Source organism: Eleutherodactylus coqui, chromosome 9, assembly GCF_035609145.1.
Source record: "Eleutherodactylus coqui strain aEleCoq1 chromosome 9, aEleCoq1.hap1, whole genome shotgun sequence".
Classification (NCBI taxonomy): Eukaryota; Metazoa; Chordata; class Amphibia; order Anura; family Eleutherodactylidae; genus Eleutherodactylus; species Eleutherodactylus coqui.
Genome location: NC_089845.1, coordinates 75102155 through 75122469, shown reverse-complemented (window position 1 = coordinate 75122469; position 20315 = coordinate 75102155). Strand labels below are relative to the sequence as shown.

Below are 20315 nucleotides of genomic sequence, written 5' to 3'. Positions count from 1 at the left end.
TATCTGCGGCCCCCAGAAGTTTGCCGATTTTAACTTTGGTACCTACCAACTGCCAAGTTATGCAGGCCAGCTATACAATAGTATATAGTCATAGTTTATACTACAGTAACATATTTGAAAATTGTGTAACAAAGCCATTAATGCAAAAGTCACTGCATATAAATTTTCTCACATTTCAAGGCACGAGATGGAATACTGTAATATGTACCAGACTGTTGGCTCACACTCCAAGTGTATGTGCTGTACTATTTAATGCAGAACAGAACTTACTGTAAAACTCGAGTGCAAACTAACAGTGGAGGTTTGGCTTTCGTTTACTGTCACTTGAAGGAGGTAAGATGTAAGCTATTCCGTTGGTATAAGTAGTATTTCCTCTTTTTTTGTCTATCATAGTTTTAATGCTTGAGACTTACTGTGTTTATAGAGCAGTTTAGTTTAGCTGTAATTTTTCAGCCTTTATCTAGCAGCAATACTGGAAAACCTGTATGTCCCCCTAAAGTACTGGGAATTTACTGGCAAGTAACGGGGGACTGCTAAATGTACTAATATTTTAGAAACTTGAAGGGAACCTTTCACCTCCAAACAGCACCATAAACTAAGTTGTGTTTTTGGAGTTAGCTGGGAGATGTGAGAATTAAAAAAAGACCTGTTCTGCCGTGCACACGCTGTTCCCTGGTGAAGTCCGCATGCGGTCTGAAAATCTGATTGTTTTTTAGACAGCCATGTGTGTGTTTTCCATAGACTTCTGTGGGAGTGCGTGTGCACGGTGGTCTAAAAAGAGTCAAATTTTCAGACCGTGCATGTACTTCACCAGGGGACAGCGTGTAAACAGGGGAGCAGGTGAAAATAAAGAAAGACATCCCCTGGCTCCTCGTTACCTCCCCGATTTATGGTGCTGTTCGGAGGTAACATATTCCCTTTATATCTTTTGTTGGTATGCAGTAAACACTTGGTCTTATATTGAATAATCTTAACTTAAATGATTTATTTTTTTATTATAAAGAGCCAAGAGTGAATCTGCCTCCTGTTGTGTAAGGCCAATATACAGAAAGAATGGATAGAATGTAGGAAAAGACTGTTGTTTATATGATAAGGATCTTTCAATAAATCACAGCAGAGAAGAAAAGGGAAAATAGGACATCTGTATAAAGGCCCTTATGCTTGTTATACATAAATTGAAACAAGCATACAACCAGCGGTGACGTACCAATGTCATATCGTTCTCTTGGCATGCATTTACACTGAGCAATAATTGGGTAGTTTTGTATGTTCATTGGATCATAACAGCGCCTCTAGTCACTCTACTTCTTTCGAAGCAACAGAAAATAATGATTTTCCAATGAAAGATCCAATCAGCGATAATCTAACCATTTATTGCTGATCTTCAGTCTCTTGAGTACGTTTACCCCTAATAACTATCATGCAAAACCACTTCATCTAACGATTATTTGCATGATAATTGTACCATGTAAAAGGGGTTTTACTTACTTACTTTTCAACTTTTAATTAGTGATATAGAAAGACCCTACGCACTTCAAAAGTCATTTTCTTCAGGGGTCAGTACTACTTAAAATAATGTGATTGCAGGGTTTCTTGTGGAGTATAATGTCACTGAAACAAGTCAACCTTAAAAATATGTACTTAGTTATGTTCATAAAAACAAGATTTGACAATCATTTAAAAATCAGCACACATGGGGTATCCCATCACACAAACTGATAGCTTTTCACATTAGATATATGTTATCCTTTTCAGACTAGTAGAGGCCCTATTTGCCATCAGACATGCATAGTACAGATTTTCCCACGCCATTGTTAAAGCGATAATGCGGGTACCGCGACCTTTACGCAATGTTAATTGTGGAAGGGCCGCGGGTCAGACAGCTTCCATGGAAGCCGTCCGTGCTGACACCACACAAAAATAGAGCATGCTGTGATTTTCCCTCCACAAACGGAAAATTGCAATTGATTTTCACTATGGATGGTATTTGCTGCGGACCCTGGAGGCAGACACCCGCCCCGGATTCCGCAATGCAAATATGCCAGTGTGCAGGCAGCCTTAGGGAGCCCAAAGGCCACTCCATCACATAAGAAGACATCAGTATGATAAATAGCACATGGTAGGTAAGGGTATCTGTTACAGATTTTGGATTGAAGCCCAAGAGCTTCTAGTTACACCTCTGGTTGGAATTTTGACAGTCGGGCAACCATTAAAAAATAAATGTCTCAAAAATGTAACAAGTGCGGTATAGGAAACTGCTTTCAAGCATACTCTAAATTTTATCAGGGACTGTTGTAGAAGCTTCCCCTTATTCCCCAGCAGCATACGGAGTGTCTCTGTCCAAAGATGTTATCAATTCATATTTTTTCCTCTATTTCTAATTTCTGATTGCTAAATATTATCATATAATGTATGTAACAATGAGGTAAGACTTGGGACTTACATGTGTTGTATAATTTATACTACGTAACCACTGCAGAATATACAACATATACAGCGCCAATTTCAAAAAAGTTGGCAGGCTGTGTAGAATGTAAATAAATCTAAAGGAAAATTAATGCAATGAATTTGAAATATCATATAACCATATTTTATTCACAATAGAACATATCAGAAGGTGAAAGTGGGACATCTTTCATTTCAAAAAATAAACTCATTTAGAAATGGATGACAGCAACACTTCTCACAAAAGTTTGGACGGGTAACAAAAGGATAGAAAAATAAGTGATACTAATGAAAAACAGCGGAAGAGTCAATTTTCTACTAAGTCACATGACTGTGTATAAAGAGAGGCAGAGTCTCTCAGAAGCAAGGATGGTCAGAGATTCACCAATCTGTGAAAAACTGGGTCTAAAAATTTTGGAGCAATTACAGAAAAATGTAGCCCACCATCTACAGTACATAATATTAAAAGAGTCAAAGAATCTAAAGAAATTCAAGTGCACAAGGGACAAGGCTGACAGTCAACATTGGATGTACTACGGGCCCTCACTGCGTTAAATACAGGCAAGATTCTGTAATATAAATCATCACATGGGCTCAGGAATACTTCCATAAAATCATTGTCTGTGAACACAGTTCATCATGCAATTCACGAATGCAAGTTAAAGCTGTATCATGCAAAGAAGCCGCTATATATCAACACCAGAAACAGCAGCATCTTCTCAGGGCCAAAGCTAAATTAAAATGAACTGAGGCAAAATGGAAAACTGTTCTGTGGTCAGGTGAATCAAAATTTGAAATTCTTTTTGGAAACCATGAACACCATGTCCTGTGGACTTAAGAGGAGAGGGACCATCCAGCTTCCTATTAGTGCACAGTTCAAAAGCCTGCATCTCTAATGGTATAGGGTTGCATTAGTGTCTATGGCATGGGCAGTTTACACATCATAAAAGGCACCATCAATGCTGAATAGTATTTATAGATTTTAGAACAACATGTGCTCCCATCCAGACAACGCCTCTTTCAGAGAAGGCCTTGCATATTTCACCAAGTCAATGCTAAACCACATACTGCATCCATCACAAGAGCATGGCTACGCAGAAGAAGAGTCCGGGGGCTGAACTGTCCACCTACAGTCAGACCTTTCACCAATAGAAAACATTTGGTGCATTAAGAAACAAAATCTGGTAAAGACGTCCCAGGACTGTTGTGCAACGAGAATCCTACATAAGACAAGAATGGGACAATATTACCCTCCCAAAATCTCATTAATTGGTCTCACTACCCAGACATTTACACACTGTTGTAAAATAGAGAGGGGATGCTACACAATGGTAGATATGCCTCTGCACCAACGTTTTAGAGATGTGTTGCTGTCAACAGTTTCTAAATACTGTATATACTAGAGTATTAGCCGACACGAGTATAAGCCGAGTCAATAAGTTTTACCACATAAAATTGGTAAAACTTATTGATTCGAGTATAAGCCTAGCTAGACTCGAGTATATACTAGGTAAAAAAAAATTGCAATACTCAACTCCCAGCCGGCGTCTGTGTCCCCGGCGCGATGGTCTCCCCGGCGGTGCAGCAAGCTGCTTCAGACTTCTCTCAGCTCTCATCTCTCTGCTCGGTTTTCAATTCCCCCATCGTCAGCACTGTGTATGTAAGCTCCGTGATTGGATTGAGCACCAGCCAATCACAGTCGGCACTCGATAAACCAATTACAGCCATTCAGTGAGGTCAAAGCCAATCACAGCAATTCTGTGAATGATCGAGCGCCGGCTGTGATCCTACACAGCGCTGATGGCAGGAGCATTCAAAGCTGAGCAGGAAGATGACAGTGGGGAGAATTCTCAAGCAGCTTGCCGCTCCACCGGGGAGACTATCACTCCGGGGACACAGACGCAGGCTGGGAGGTGAGTATTGCAGGGTTTTTGTTGTTGTTTTTTTTTTTACCTCACTCGAGTATAAGCCGAGGGGGGCTTTTTCAGCATTAAAAAATGTGCTAAAAAACTAGGCTTATACTCGAGTATATATGCTAAGTTTATTGTTTTAAATTAAATTGAAAAATGTCTCCCTTTCACCTTCTGATATGTGTTCTATGTTCTATTTCTTCCTTACATTCATTTACATTTTACACAGCGTTCCAACTTTTTCGAATAGGGGTTATATTATCTCGGGTCTATAAGATACCAACAGCTACTATTTTTATCTAGAATTTGTCAAGAGTTTATTCTTTGGTCTAAAATGTGTAATATGTTAATATAAATCAATGTATCTTTCATATATATTTATGTACAGTATGCAGATATATACAACAAATTTTCAACTCATAGGGGTACATCAGCACCTCCACCCCAAACAGTAAAGGAATAGCAAAAGAGTGAAAGTAAAGAAGCAACTGTCTTTAGGTTAGCGGCACAATACTGCATAAAGTATATCCTGATTTATCAACACTGTGAAGAAGAACAGACACAACATTTTGGAACGTAATAAGGTCACAACAGTAATATGGCACGGACGAAACTGAGACTTCAGTGGTGCATAAAATAGTTTTTTCTCTAGAATATATTAATAAAAAATGTCTGCTGGCGTAAAGTGCAATTACTGTTGTGCAGTCATATAAGGCAGGATAAGGCTTGGTGAAGTCCAGAGATCAAGTTTTAAATCGTTTTGGATTTACAGAAAAGGGTGCCGTAGACTATAGCAGGAAGGAATTGTTGTCAAGGTATCAGTTCTTAGGCATCCAAGTGCGTCAAGTAAACAAATTTAACAGGTCCTTGGTCCCATGATATCAAATACAAAGAATGTTTCTGCTAACATTTCATTTAGTCCAAATGTATATTGATGCCACTAGGCACCAATAAGGCACAGGAATACTCATAAACCAAGATAATGAATTTATGGATGTTCCAGATCCCATTTTTTGGCTTGCCTCAAGTGAACCTTCGGATTTTAAGATTGAGGAGGAACATTTGACCAGTGGCACTTGGTATGATGTTGCTCTTTTTTCAGGTCTATCCGGACTTGAACCATCGCTTGGTCTTTGGCCATTATAAAGCAAGTATCTTCCTTGTGAATCCTGTTCCATCCTGAAGAGCTCATATTCTGTGTGAGGAAGTCTTATTCCCAAAGCTACACATCCATTGGTGTGAGTGACATCTTGTTCCACTCCAACTTTCCATGATTTCTCTGCTCCACACTCATTTCCATTGAAAACATTTAGTAGAGAAGCTGTAGCATAATCCATTGGGGTCACCTTCATGTGATTTACTACAAAATAAGAAAAGGTAATGTAATTAAGAATGCTTCATATGCTTCCTATATGCCAAAATACATATACTAAAATCATGGCTGGCCTTAGCTACGTGCCACCTATGCAGTCACACAGGGTGCCAGCCACCAGCTTGTAAGGGGGGCATCAGATGGATGTAAGCAATTTTCCCCATTACGTTGACTTGGCCACATCAGCATCATCCTTCATGTGACAATGTTTTGTGAAACTACACAAATCAATAAATCATCCTCCTGGCTCTATCTCCTTGCTCCTAATGTTTTGAGGCGCTGCTGTCAGCACTCCCACAACAGAAGCACTTAGTTCTGCTACTGTATTTATGTTATGAGCTTGATTCTGGTATTGTATCTGCGCACTGAGTTCTGGTTTGTGCTGTATTTCTGTCGCTCGTTTCGTTCTGGTACTGTATTAATGTTATGAGCTTGCTTCTGGTACAGTATTCGTTCACTGAGCTTTTCTGGTGTGGGTATGTTGCTATCTTCCTGCTTTGTGCACAATAATACAGGCAGACTATTTATCAGTGCAATAGATATAGTTTTTTCTTCTTATGATGGTGGGGGTGCCCCCAAAAAATTTTGCACAGGTTGCCATCTAACCGAAGGCTGAGACTCCCTAAGATGCATAGGAAATGATTATAACTAGAGTTGAGCGAACATACTCTGTGGAGCTTGATGCTCATTCGAATATTAGCGTACTTGATGGTGCTCGTTATTCGAATGAGCATCAAATGGTGTTCGACCCTGCCTGAGCTTTTGGCTCCTCCCCGCTGTGATGTGCCCGTTTTGGCCCCTCCTCGCCAAAGGGAGAGAGAGAGAGAGACAGAGAGGGGGAGAGGGGGAGAGAGGGGGGGAGAGGGGGTTAGGGAGAGAAAGAGAAAAGCTCGGGACCCGGCGTCCCACATAGAAAAATACTCAAGTCTCTTATTGTAGCCAATGGGGTTCGTTACTCGAGTAGAGCTCTCGAATTTTACGAAAAGCTCGACTCGAATAACGCGGACCCGAGCATTTGGGTGCTCACTCATCTCTAGTTATAACTACTGCCATAATAACTGATATGTGGTCCAGAGGAAGAAAAACCACTCATGTGCAGAAATGTTGTTCCTTATCATGCTAGCTTTCTGGTGTCTGCCTTTTCTATATGGAATCCGCCTTTGTGAGGAAGATCTACTATATATTATTCATTCTTTGGTTGCTGCTCAAAGGGAATAATATGTATTGCATGTTATTTTCATTATTTATTGTTTATATACTTAAATCTAATGTGTTTGGTCTCTTTTTAAATATTGTAACTATCTTCTTTATAAAACATTCCCTGGGGGCGGCCATATTGCAGACACACATTTCCTGTACTTCCTGTTAGGACAATACAGCAGGATGCATGTGCTTTATGGCAGCTGACATGAGCAGAAGTTAGGTGCTGTTTACATTATGTTTTAGGTAGGAATATAAGATTAAATATTTTTAAAAAAACTTATTGAAACAATTGGACGATGTATCCATAGACTACAATTGGTCAAACTGTCAAACTTCGACCAAAATTATTATTTTTTTTTTCTGCAGCATAAACTACCCTTTTGCATCTTCATGAGCTGATTGGGGGCATATCTGCCAGGCCAAATCATCAGCCCAACCATTTCTACATGTAGAAGAGCCTTAAAGGGGCTGTTTGAGACCAAAGTAAAATTTTAAAGTAGTCCTAAAGCATCACATAACATACTATAGTAAGTCCATCCATTACCTTTCCGCTTGATTTCCTGCTCTTCATTCTCAGAAATCCACTCTATACTGTTGCTTTACATCTTGTTCATAGACTTCCTGTGCGCTGCTTCTCTACATTTCCCAGAATCCCCTTGTCTGCCGCTCAGACAGCATAGTATTCTCCTCCCACACCTCATGACAACTACTCATGACTACACATATGATCATCTTCCAACTCGGATTCCACTGTAGTTTATAATAGTCCTGTTAGCAGGATATTTCTATACTGAGATGACAAATTCTCATTGTGAAATCAGATAAAGCCATCTGGGGTGTTATAGGAATTCATAAGCGATATGTGGCAAACAGATTTCATTCTACATGGGTGTTTTTTAACACTTTTGAGATACCATATAGTGTTGTCTGTCATAATCCTGCTTTCTTTAGAACCATTCACTTAGAGTCATGGAATACCCCTTTAAGCAGCTGTACAGGTTTAGAAAAGCATGGATGCTCTCTTCCACAAGTTGTGTGCAGTACTGCAGCTCCATTCCCCTAAATGCAGCTAAACTGCAGAATCGGACACATATCCGATTGTTGTGCTGTTTGTGGAAGAAAGCAGCCATGTTTCTCTAATTCTCTACAACCAGTCTAAGGCTGGTTTCACATCTGCATTGGACCTCCTGTCGGAGATGCAATTGCAGATCCAGCTGAAAATACTGGAAGAAAAAGCACTGCATGCATTGCTTTTTCTTCGGTCCGAAGGCCTGAGAGCTTTGTGGAAAGTGGGCGAACCCCATTATAGTCAAGGGGGCTCATCCGACACTGTTCGGTTTGGCCACAGGGATTTCCCTTTTCTGCTTCCCAAACTGAGCAAGAAATCGGAATCCCAAAGCAGGAGTGAAACCATCCTAACTCACCTATCCTATAAGGACATGATTCTACTAGAAATGAGTGAGCGTACTCACTAAAGCAAACTACTCGAGCGAGTAGTGCCTTATGCGAGTACCTGCCCGCTCGTCTCAAAAGATTCGGGTGCCGGCGGGGAAGAGCAGTGAGTTGCGGGAGTGAGCAGGGGATAGCGGGGGGAAGAGAGTGAGAAAGAGATCTCTCCCCTGTTCCTCCCTGCTCTTCCCCGCCGCTCCCCGCCCCCCGCCGGCACCCGAATCTTTAGAGACGAGCGGGCAGGCACTACTCACTTGAGTAGTTTGCCTTAGCGAGTATGCTCGGTCATCTCTAGATTCTACTCGTCCTCTGCATATATTAAAAGGAATTTGTCACCAGTTGTGTGCTGCCCCATTACTTGGTCTTTGGCCATTATAAAGCAAGGGTCTTTCTTGGGAATCCTGTCCCATCCTGAAGAGCTCATATTCTGTGTGAGGCATAAACTAGAGACCCCCATTGTAGCGTCAGGTCACTTTATTGGGTGCAGTACGTTTCATAAAATCCATGTTTCTGGATTTTAGTTATGCCTTGTTCTTTTTTTTTTTTTTTTGCAGTTGTGCGATATGTTGAAAGATACAACTATAAACCAATGAAGAAAATGATGCCCTTGCTCTCAAGGTTTACTCACCTTTGAAGACAAATTCTGTTCCTCCCATGACCTTAGTTGAGTGCACTCCTCTGCTGTAGCGCCCCTTGGCATAAATGGTGAATGTAGGATGCTTGCATATTGGGTCAGAGTAGTGATAGTAATAACCTTCCCATGTATGATTTTTGTCATGGAAGATAAAGTGTCTGGTGAGAAAAAGGACTTCTGGACGTACTTCACAACGTTGGCTCACCCATTCTCCATTTAGTCCAATAGTCAGGTCTGGCTTAGGAGGTAATATTGGAGGATGGTGTTCATCTGATCGGAAGATGATTCTACATGCGATGCAGGACTGGTCATGGTTCTGAAACATAGGTATGAAAATATGATCTTAGATTCATTCACACTATGCAAGGTCATTTTCTATCATCTTAATATTCAAAATATGTAACCAGTTAAGCTTCTTGTTATCAGAGTAAGGCCATTAATCATCTCCTCTCCATTATATAACTATAGGTATACACACACACACACACACACACACACACACACACATATATATATATATATGAACAAAAATCTACAAAAATTCTCTATACAATTTTGGCGCCTGTGGTATACATGTATGGTGCACTTTGGGTGCCCTGTATGAAACAGATTCAGGAGTACCCACTCCATATATGGTGAGTATCAGCCATCCTTGACAGCCAACACCCACTGTCAGTGGCATTTAAATATTCCAATCTGGACTCCAATGCTCTGAATAGCCCCTCTGTGGTGAGATTACAGGGTGCTTTCCAGGTCTTCTGAAGGCCCCTAGGGCTGTCATGAATTATTATCTATTAAGATGTGCCTATTAAGGGTGCCTAGTAGGGATGAGCGAGTATACTCGCTAAGGCACTACTCGCTCGAGTAATGTGCCTTAGCCGAGTATCTCCCCGCTCGTCCCGAAAGATTCGGGGGCCGGCGCGGGGCGGGGAGCTGCGGGGGAGAGCGGGTAGGAACGGAGGGGAGATCTCTCTCTCCCTCTCTCCCGCCCGCTCTCCCCTGCTCCCCGCCGCAACTCACCTGTCAGCTGCGGCGGTCCCCGAATCTTTAGGGACGAGCAGGGAGATACTCGGCTAAGGCACATTACTCGAGCGAGTAGTGCCTTAGCGAGTATACTCGCTCATCCCTAGTGCCTACCCACTAGCTTTTTTTCCACTGTGAATTCGCTGTGTTTTTTTTTCCAATTGTCAATGGGACTTTCTAATGTTAAAAACGCAAGTTGCCGTTTTTGGTGCAATGCGTTTTTAACATTAGAAAGACCCATTGACAATTGGAAAAAAATAAAAAACGCAGCGAATTCGCAGTGGAAAAAAAAACGCTAGTGGGTAGGCACCCTTAGACAGTAGAATGCAGTACGATGGTATGTAATATAAAGAATTTTTAATTGTTAGAAAAACAAAACATTAAAAGTTAAAAAACACTTTCCCCAGTTTTGCTTAAAAAAAATAAAAATAAATTGCTATCACTGTGCCTGTAAAAGTACAATTTTTAAAATATCCCATATGCTGTGCCAGAATTGTGATATTTTGGTCACCCTGTCCCAATTAAAAAATTGGATATAAAGCGATCAAAAAAAGTGTATCTACCCCAAAATTGTACCAATAAAAATTACAGTTCACCTTGCAAAAAAAGAAGCTTTCATACAATCAGCAGCAAAAAAAAGTTATGGGGGGTCAAAAGATGGAGACAGAAAGCAATTTTTTTTAAAGGTACTTTATTTTATCTTAAATAGTAGAACTTAAAAGACTATGTAAGTTTGGCGTCACTGTAATTGTACCAATCCACAGGATAGCGATAACATCATTTTTACTACATTGTGAACTCTGTAGATAGAAATGCTCCCCAAAATGATGCAATTGCATGAATGGTTGTAATAGTCATTCGGTCTGAATATAGTATATTTGCAATTTGAGCTCTCTGGGCTTCTCTACTGTCTTCATAAAAAACCCTATATTTCTATAATTCAGTTTATTGACACAACCATATCCAAACATCAATATTCTGCATGCACGCTCCAAGGAGAAACGGCACCAGTATGGTTAAGCTTTGTGTGGCCAGATACTGTAGCCTGGCACTTGCTTTCTAGGGCACTTCAGTGCTGAGGAGGTTAAAATTAAGGAAGAGGCTGTGTTTGATGTTATATCAAAGCCCTCTTTGATCTTGATTAGAATATTGTGCTGCTTTTCCATAAAGGAAATGTTTGTCTGCAAGATCTGTATCACTAGAAGTTGTCACATGTAGTGCTTTTTATAGTTGTTGGTGAATGGCAAGAAGCACAGGCGTAACTTAAAGCTCCTGGGCCCCAATGCAAAATGTGTAGCAGGGCCCCTAATTATAATGTTTTATTAATAGTATTGGGCTCCCTATATGGAGAAGAGAGGCCTTATGGGTCCCCTAAAGCTCCTGGCCCCGGGTGCGACCGCATCCCCTGCACGCACTATACTAACGCCCCTGGCAAGAAGGAAGAATGCTTTAGCTTTAACAAAGCAAAAATATTTCATTCAAGACATATATATTAGACACAAATACAGTATTACTATAAATATTACAAATAATGAGTCTAAAAACCCTAAATATTTAATCCACACATTATACTGTCGATACACACTTTCTATATTACAAATGTCATAGTTATGACCTTTATAGGATATGTCAGATGAGCTATTATTGTTCACATGGTGTAGGCAATGAAATCCATGGAAGATTTTTGTACTTAAAGGATGGATAATATTTTCCTTCTAATCTGTGTATACATCTCCAATGTCTCGTGTCTAGGATGGCAATCTGCAAATAAAGCCCAAGTGCGATCTAAATAGATACCATGGAAGCACATATGCCTACAAAAGAGCTGCATACAAAAAGTAATAGGATATTTTAGTACGTTCACACATTGTGGAAATGGTGTTTTTTCGCAGCAGAATCTGTGCACCAAAATCTGCGTCACAATTTGCACCATTGGTGCCGATATGCAGCTAATGTCACCCTTTCAATAGAGGGGGTGAAGTCTGGTGCAGATCCGCACCAAAATCCAAGTCAATTTGCTACATGTGAATGTACCCTTAAAGGGGTTTTCCAGGACTAAACAGAAAAATTATACGGACATGTTATGGTGTAAAATTAAAAATAAAAAATAAAAACATACTCCCCTCCTTAAGTGGCCCCTTGCTCATTACAGGAACCCTGGTCCCCACTGCTTTGATCCTGGAAGAAGCTGCAGTGGTCACATGCCGTGTGAAAATCGCATGTGCAGCGGTGGCTTTCTCGCAAAACGCATCACATTTGCAGCAAAAATCACAGGCTTGCTGTGAGTTTCTTGGACCGATATCATACTTGCCCATGTAAATACACTCTAAGGGCTCATGCCCACGACTGTGACTGACTTGACCAGTGGAATATCGCAGCAGAGTCTATCAGGGTGCCCCCCCAGTACAGCAGTACATCGCATGATGCGGTGGGCAGGGTCGCGTATTCACGCGATACTTCCGCTGTACTGACAGCGAAAGTATAGCGTGACGGCCTGCTTCTATTGACTACGGCAAATAGGATGTACCGCGGTTTATTTCCACAGCGTGAACATTGAGCTATTAAGTTCAATAGAATCTAATAGCTGTTGTGTAACGCCATGGATTTCCACCGTGTTTCATGCGGTGGAAATCCGTCGATGGGCATTAGCCGTAAGGCTGCCTGCAGACGGCCGGGTCAGATCCCACTGTGAGAATTCTCGCAGCGGGACCCGACCCGAGCCCCTTCAGGAAACAGTGCGGCGCTCACCTTCTCCCGCAACTCTGGCTTCTGTGATGTGCCGGCCAGTCGGCGCATGCGCAGAGCAGAGCCGGGGCGCCGGGAGAGACATTTCTGTGCGGGCCTCTGCGAGACTCACACAGAAATAGGACATGCCGCGATTTGTTTTCCACGTGTGTTTTCACGCGGACAAATCGTGGCCGTCTGCATCGGATTGCGTTTGGCAATGCAATCCTATGCAGGCGTCCAGGGGCGGAAATTCTGCGGGAATTCCTGCTGCAGGATTTCCGCCCGTGTGCTGGGGGCCTAAAGCTTCTTTTTATTTTTAATTTGATTGTTTTAGACCAATTAAATAATTGGGCGCAAAAGTGTACATAGTTTTTATTTAAGAAGATGTATCTAATTTTCCCTGTGAAATTTTTTACTAGATCAAATATTTAGAACTGGTCAAAGCTGAGCTGAAATAAAAGCAGCACTCCGATGTGCAGAACCACTATTGGTAAAAGAGAGATCACAATGAGATAAAACAATCCTAGCTGAGTGCACAACAACCTATAGCACATCTATACACGACTGGAGCTCTCTCCCAGGACTCGTGAAGATGCATGCATGGGGAATGAACGGCGCTGCCATGGAGGTCATCTCCGGACACCAACCAATTGGTTTGAAGAAGGGGTTGGTGCAACTTGGAAACGTGTTGCCATTAAAGGTTTATCCTAACCTCTGGTGCCCTGAGATTGCTTCCACGGAAGCACCGTTCATTCCCCATTGCTCCTCCTCATTTGAATCTTAAAGAGTGACTCTCCATTCTGGCTGATAGAGGGAGGGGTTCCAAGCAAGGATCTCCTTATGTATCAGCCTATGGCCGCCTGCACACGGGCGGAAATCCCGCCGCGGGATTTCCGCCACTGAAAGTTTGCATAGGAGTGCATTACAATACGCACTCCTATGCAGACGGCCACGGTTTGGCCGCGCGACATCTCACGCGGCAAACAAACCGCGGCATGTCCTATTTTTGTACAGGGCACGCACTCACCCGGCCGCCAGCTGCGCCGCAGCCGGCACATGAAAGAGCCGGGGCCGCCAGGCGCGGGTGAGTACGCGCCCGTCCCTGCAGGCTCTCGGGTCGGGTCCCGCGGCGAGAATTCTCGCTGCCGGATCCGACCCGCTCGTGTGCAGGCGGCCTATTTCTAGGTTTTCACAAGGCAACTCCTCTAAACAATATCCAAGTTAAATACTTATCCAAATGAATGGAAATGGAATATTGTATTCATTCTTCTCAAGCCGGAGCCAGAAAATGAATATACTGTGGCAATGTACGTATCCAAAAATCATGGACGGCTAACAATATTTATGGACACACCGTAAAATCATAATGAATGATAAAGATTATAGGTGATACATGTTTATAAGTGAGATTCTGATATGAACTCATTATCAACATTTACTGTGAGCCGTAAAATCATAATTACAATCCTAATAACTAGCTCAAGTGACCCCAGCCTCAACAAATCATGGATTCATCTATTCTTATTCCCCTACTTTTACGGATGGTCCAGGAATTTCTGGACGGTTGGCTACCCTGATGCTCAGCTACTCTGCTTCACTTAAGATGCCAGGACTGTAAACAATGCAAAATGAATAAGTGAACCAGTCAGACGGGTCAGATCTGTATCCGTTGGCTTGGATGCTTTCAGCAATTCAAAAAAGTCTTTGTGTGACCAGGGAAAAATTACATGTTTTTGGCAGTGGCGGATAATATAAATACAATTTAAATAAAGATGTGCCAATATTAGGGCTTTTGATGTTCTACATGGAGAATAGAATCACTGAGGATATCCTGTATCCTTGAGAAACAAAAACAGTTGGAGGAAGACATATAAAAAGAGAACAGATGAGCAGTTATTCCATTCACAGCAGCGGATGGCAGATTTTCCTTATTTGAATAATAAATGTAGACATAGGGATTGAGGCGAATCCTTTCTATCAGGTAGGGATCATGTGTGTGCAGAAACTCTGACAACTTAAGCTATTGTTTTCTTGTGGGTTAAATATAGGAAATTCTAATTCACAGATCATCGGGTTGGTGATAATATACTGCATACATTGCAGACTATATTTTTTCACAAGTACTTCATCTATTCCATTCGCAGCCATGTAAATCCCTACTAACTCTCACCAAGCAACACTTAAGCTGATATATTGCATTAATGTTAGAGGCACACATTTAGGCCTCGTTCAGACGAGCCTCTTGAAATGTACATGCCAAGCATATGTCAAGCGAACGTGATGTGAACAAAACCTTATACTTACTGTAATATATATATATATATATAAATAATACCATGTTTACCCAAAAATGAGACCCTGTCTTATATTATTTTTTGCCTCAAAAGAGGCAGTAGGTCTTATTTTTGGGGGTGTCTTATTATACTTACCTAACAGGCTCGGTCCAGGTCGCTTCTGTTGCTCTCAGCAGCTCTGACGCGCTGAGCCGCACCATTGATTGGCTAATTCATGAAACCCGCCTCCACAACCCGATGGCTGAGAGTGGTTCTTCGACCACTGCTCAGCAAATCAATGCAGTGCTCGATGAACCAATCAATCACAGCCATCACATTGGTTCATTGAGCACTGCATTGCTTGGCTAAGCAGTGCTCGAGAACCAATCAGAGCCATCACTTCCTGGAGGTGGGATTTATGAATTGTATAACCAGGAAGTGATCTGCTGTGGCAAAACACTGTTTATATTTCAAGACTCCTGGAAAATCTCTGAAAATCAGGGTAAGGGTTAGTTTCAGGGTAGGTCTTACTTTCGGGGAAACAGGGTTTATTGGGGGGCTGGATGGCAAATTTTAGACTTGATGACAAACACACAGCACTGGCCATGAGTAGTGGCACGGTGCAATGCAGCACACAGCCACACAGCCAAACCATGCCAGCCTGCGGCTGCAGTGGGTGCACACATTACCGAATAGATTGTGCTGCCACTGGCTGCAGTGTGTGTGTATAGTTTGCCCATGTGTTTCAAGCCTAAACTTGCTTATCTATTTAATATAAATGAAGTATCAGAACCAAGATCATAACAAAACTACAGCACCAAAACCAAGATCAGTGCATATATACAGCACCAAAATCAAGGTAATAACATAAATACAGCGCCTCAACCAAGATCATGGCACATGTGCAGCAAAGGAATCAAGTTCTATGCATACATGCATACAGCACCAGCACTAAACTCATAACATAAATATAATAGCAGAACCAATGTTATAACAAATACAGCCCCAGAACCAAACTTATAACATAAATTCAACCTTGGAACCAAGCTCAAAACATAAATATAGCACTAGCACTAAGCTCATAATTAGAGATGAGCGAACGTACTCGGTAAGGCCGATTTCGCAATCGAGCACCACGATTTTCGAGTACTTCACTACTCGGGTGAAAAGTACTCGGGGGCGCTGTGGGGCGGGGCATGGTGTGGTGGACCAGGGGGTAGCTGTGCGGAACAGGGGGGAGCTCTCTCTCTCTCCCTCTCCCCCCACTCCCCTCTGCAAACCCCCGCTCACCCACAGCACCCCCGAGTACTTTTCACCCGAGTAGTGAGGTACTCGAAAATCACGGTGCTCGATTGCGAAATCGGCCTTACCGAGTATCTTCGCTCATCTCTACTCATAATAGAAGTACAGCACAAGATGTAAGTTCATACTATAAATACAGCATCAGACGTGAGCGCATTACATGAATATGGCACCAGAACCAAGAACTATATTCCTTCTCTATATAGTCAGTTTCAAATTAGTATATTATGGACACATTTTTGCACTTCTATTACAGACAAGTGTCACGGTCAGACTGTGTCTACTGGCCCGAACTCTCAGCATCATAGGAATTGTGCATTAAAAGAGGTATAGGGGCGAGGGACGAGAACATTATCCTCCCACTATATAAGGCACTTGTCAGGCCCCACATGGAATACTGCGTACAGTTCTGGACACCGGTGCTCAGGAAAGATGTAGCAGTGCTTAAGGGGCGTTCAAAGAAGGGCAACTAAACTAATACATGGAAAGAAGGGACTGGAATACCCAGAGAGGCTATCCAAATTGGGATTATTTACTCTAGAAAAAAGAAGGCTAAGGGGTGACCAAATAACTATGTATAAATACATGAGGGGACAATACAAGGATCTCTCCCATGATCTGTTTATACCCAGGACTGCCACAGTAACGAGAGGACATCCGCTACGTCTAGAAGAAAGCAGGTTTCATCGCCAACATAGAAAAGGGTTCTTTACTGTAAGAGCAGTGAGACTGTGGAACTCTCTGCCGGAGGAAGTGGTGATGGCAAAATCCATAGAGGAGTTTAAAAGGGGACTTGATGTCTTTCTGGAGCGGAAGGATATTACAGGATATAAATCTTAGGTTAATTGTTAATCCAGGTATACAGGCAGGTAGGAAATATTAGGGGTTGATCCAGGGATTAGTCTGATTGCCATTAGGGAGTCCGGAAGGAATTTTTCCCCAAATTGGCTAATTGGCTCCTGCCTCTTGGGGTTTTTGCCTTTCTCTGGATCAACAACATAGGAGGATAAACAGGCTGAACTAGATGGACATTGTCTTCATTCGGCCTTACATACTATGTTACTATGTTACGGTTAGGTTGGTACAAATGTACCTATAATATGCTCATGTGAAACTGTCAACTGCTTGCAAAGGCAGTCAGTAAATTGGCTGCAGCCAATCACAGATCTCAACAATTGAACGCTGCAGTACTGGAGCTGCGGGTACCCGGGAGCAGTGAGTACAAGATCTCTTGTTATGTTTCACCATTGGGAGCATGTATTAAAAAAATAAATGGGCACCAAAATCTGCATCAAATTCCACAATACTGGTATGGAGTTTGATATAGATTTTGATGCAGATCCGGCTTCCGGGTGTATGGACTGGCAGAGGTCAGGTGACATCTGCGGTCAATCAGAGGCCACATCGTCATCGTTGGAACTTCTGGCATGAACGCTCACATCATGCATGCCATGATGCCAGGAGTTTGGGAAGGTGACACTGCAGCCTCTGATTGGGCACAGCGGTTACGTGACTTCTGCTGGTACATTCATCCAGACGTCAGGGCTGTGGGAGCCATTCAGCTGCATCCAAGGTGGTAATAAGTAGATGTGAGTATATGCAATTTTTTTTAATTTTAGGGTGGGTCCAGGGGCTAGAATTTTTTTTGTTTTAACGACAAAACCCTTTTAAGCAATATTATGACCCATAAAACTAGTAGCTTAGATTTTTTTCCTAATGCGTCAGCACCAGATAATTTGTACTCCAGTCCATACTTACATTTGCAGATGCAGTATCAGCTCTTTAGAATGATGCTGCCTAGTATTTCTGGTATGGTATCCTGCGGCATATTAGTCCACATTTGCTGTAACTGAGCCTCTAAATTGTGCTAACTTCAAGGCTGTTGAAGTTGGCGTTCCAGATGGTCCCATACATGTTCTATGGGCGATAAACCTGGGGTCCGGGTACCCATGAAAGTCTGGCAACGTTGTTGATTCATTCCTTATACACCCCTGCTGTGTGCGACCGAGCATTATCCTGCTGCCTCCTGGAAGCCGCCATGAGAGGAACACATGTGGCTGCAGGATGTCCTGAACATATCACTGAGCTGTCATTGTCCCTTATACTACTACTTGAGGTGACCGACTGTCATATGAGATGGCTCCCTAGACCATCACATGGGATGCTCCACAGCAAAGGCAGAATTGAGGTGCTAGCCCCCAGTTCTCCAGACGCGAACACGGCCATTGTCTGTGCCCAAACTAAATCTGGATTTGTTGCAGCAGTCAACCTGGTTGCACTCCGCAGCAGTCCAGTTTGGTCGTTTATGACACCACTGCAAACACAGGAAATTCTAAGACTCGTACTCTAGATTTGTGATGTACAAAAGTCACAAATTATGGCTGATTTCATAATTTTTTTACTTTTAGTCTTTTTATGCCAGCCACCACCACTTTTCTGGGGCCATGCAAAAAAGGGGTTTCGCCATTCACAACACCAAATGGAGGCAATGGTGGATGTCAAAGGCAGTACACGTAGTGGGTGTCGTGAGACCAAATTTCCTGTAGCCCAGTACCTGGAAATGGTAAGACAGACACGGGCCTGTAACGATGGTGCCTTCTGTCTCTGTAAGACAGACAGCAAAACATTTGGAGCTGCTCATGCACTTCGGATGATCAAACGATTCCCCCTACAGTGATCTGTTAAGGGTGTCCTTAGCCCGGTTACCTTGTGTACCCTCACACATCCATTGGTCCATCACCTTCTAACAGTCTGATTAGAACAGCCCAGGTGGCGGGCAATTCGTCGATATGACTATCCAATAATGTGCCCCCTCTCAAACTCTAACTGTGTGAAATCTCTTTGATTGCGTCATAGAGGCGTCTAGTAGTCAACAAGCTCTACACAAGCGGAAAAGAGGTCACCAGGGGCGTAATTATAGAGGATGCAGGGAATGCGGTTGCACCCGGGCCCAGGAGCCTTAGGGGTCCCATAAGGCCTCTCTTCTCCATATAGGGAACCCAGTACTATGAGTAAAACATTATAGTTGGGGGCCCTGTTACAGGTTTTGCATTGGGGCCCAGAAGCTTCAAGTTACGCCTCTGGAGGTCACAACACCAAGGAGCCTCTTAGAGCCTTCTTATAGACCAAGGGTGGAACCACTTTTAGGGTCTCAGGTGACGAGACCGTTCATCCAATCACAAGCAACTCTAATCATTTACATATCCGCGTGAGTTGTAACTGCATGCCGGGCTTTGCATCAAAACGACAACTCCTTCTAGGTGCTGGATGTTTTTTTGACAAAGAGTGAATGTATATATATAATATATAGTGAGTGTTTGTACACTTTTTATCAACCTCAGCAACTTCACTGCATTATGAACCAGCTTTCCTACAATGTCTGGACAGATTTCATATTGTGCCAAGTTTTCATCATATGTTACTCAATAATATATAATGATCCCTTTCATGTTTTTACTTCATAAATTTTGCTGAAAACATTTCTTTATACAGTTCAGGAATAGGACTTTTCTGTTTCACTTTCAACTCTGATTTATGATCCACTCTGAACCTGATGGCATACAATATACTTCATACTTCCATGTCTAATAGAAAAAAAAACATTAGAGTCTAATTTTCTATCTGGATTTGAAAGGTGAACTTCACTGCAACATGTAAGTTATCTCGGTGTGAAGGGTTCTTGTTGTAACTAGCAAGGACTATACATTCATTAAAATGTGGAAAGCTGTGAACCCAACGGATTCCCACATTGCTAAGAGCACAGAGATCAAACAAAATAATTCATATCTTTAAACATAAAAGAAAGTCTCTACTGGCGATATCAATCAATTTATACAGAAACCTTTGACCCAGATATGGATAATAATATGGTTTATGGATTCAAAAAAAGCTTAATTGCAAACAATTATGAAAAGTCATGTGACTGTTGTTAGATAACCAACAGTGGGAATTGAAGTCCAATAAGCTTAAAGGCTATG

General features: G+C 42.2%; 1 protein-coding gene across 1 annotated transcript in view; it reads right to left on the bottom strand.

Annotated features, from left to right (window-relative positions):
• Positions 1-965: 965 nt before the first annotated feature.
• The window catches only part of APCDD1 (APC down-regulated 1), a 75759-nt gene continuing 56409 nt past the window's right edge, over positions 966-20315 (bottom strand). Inside the window, exons 4-5 of the mRNA XM_066579543.1 lie at positions 9008-9329; positions 966-5715 (exon numbers count right to left, since the gene is read on the bottom strand). Of these exons, the coding sequence (XP_066435640.1) occupies positions 5267-5715; positions 9008-9329 (771 nt within the window). The 3' untranslated portion in view covers positions 966-5266. The remainder of the gene's footprint in view (positions 5716-9007; positions 9330-20315) is intronic.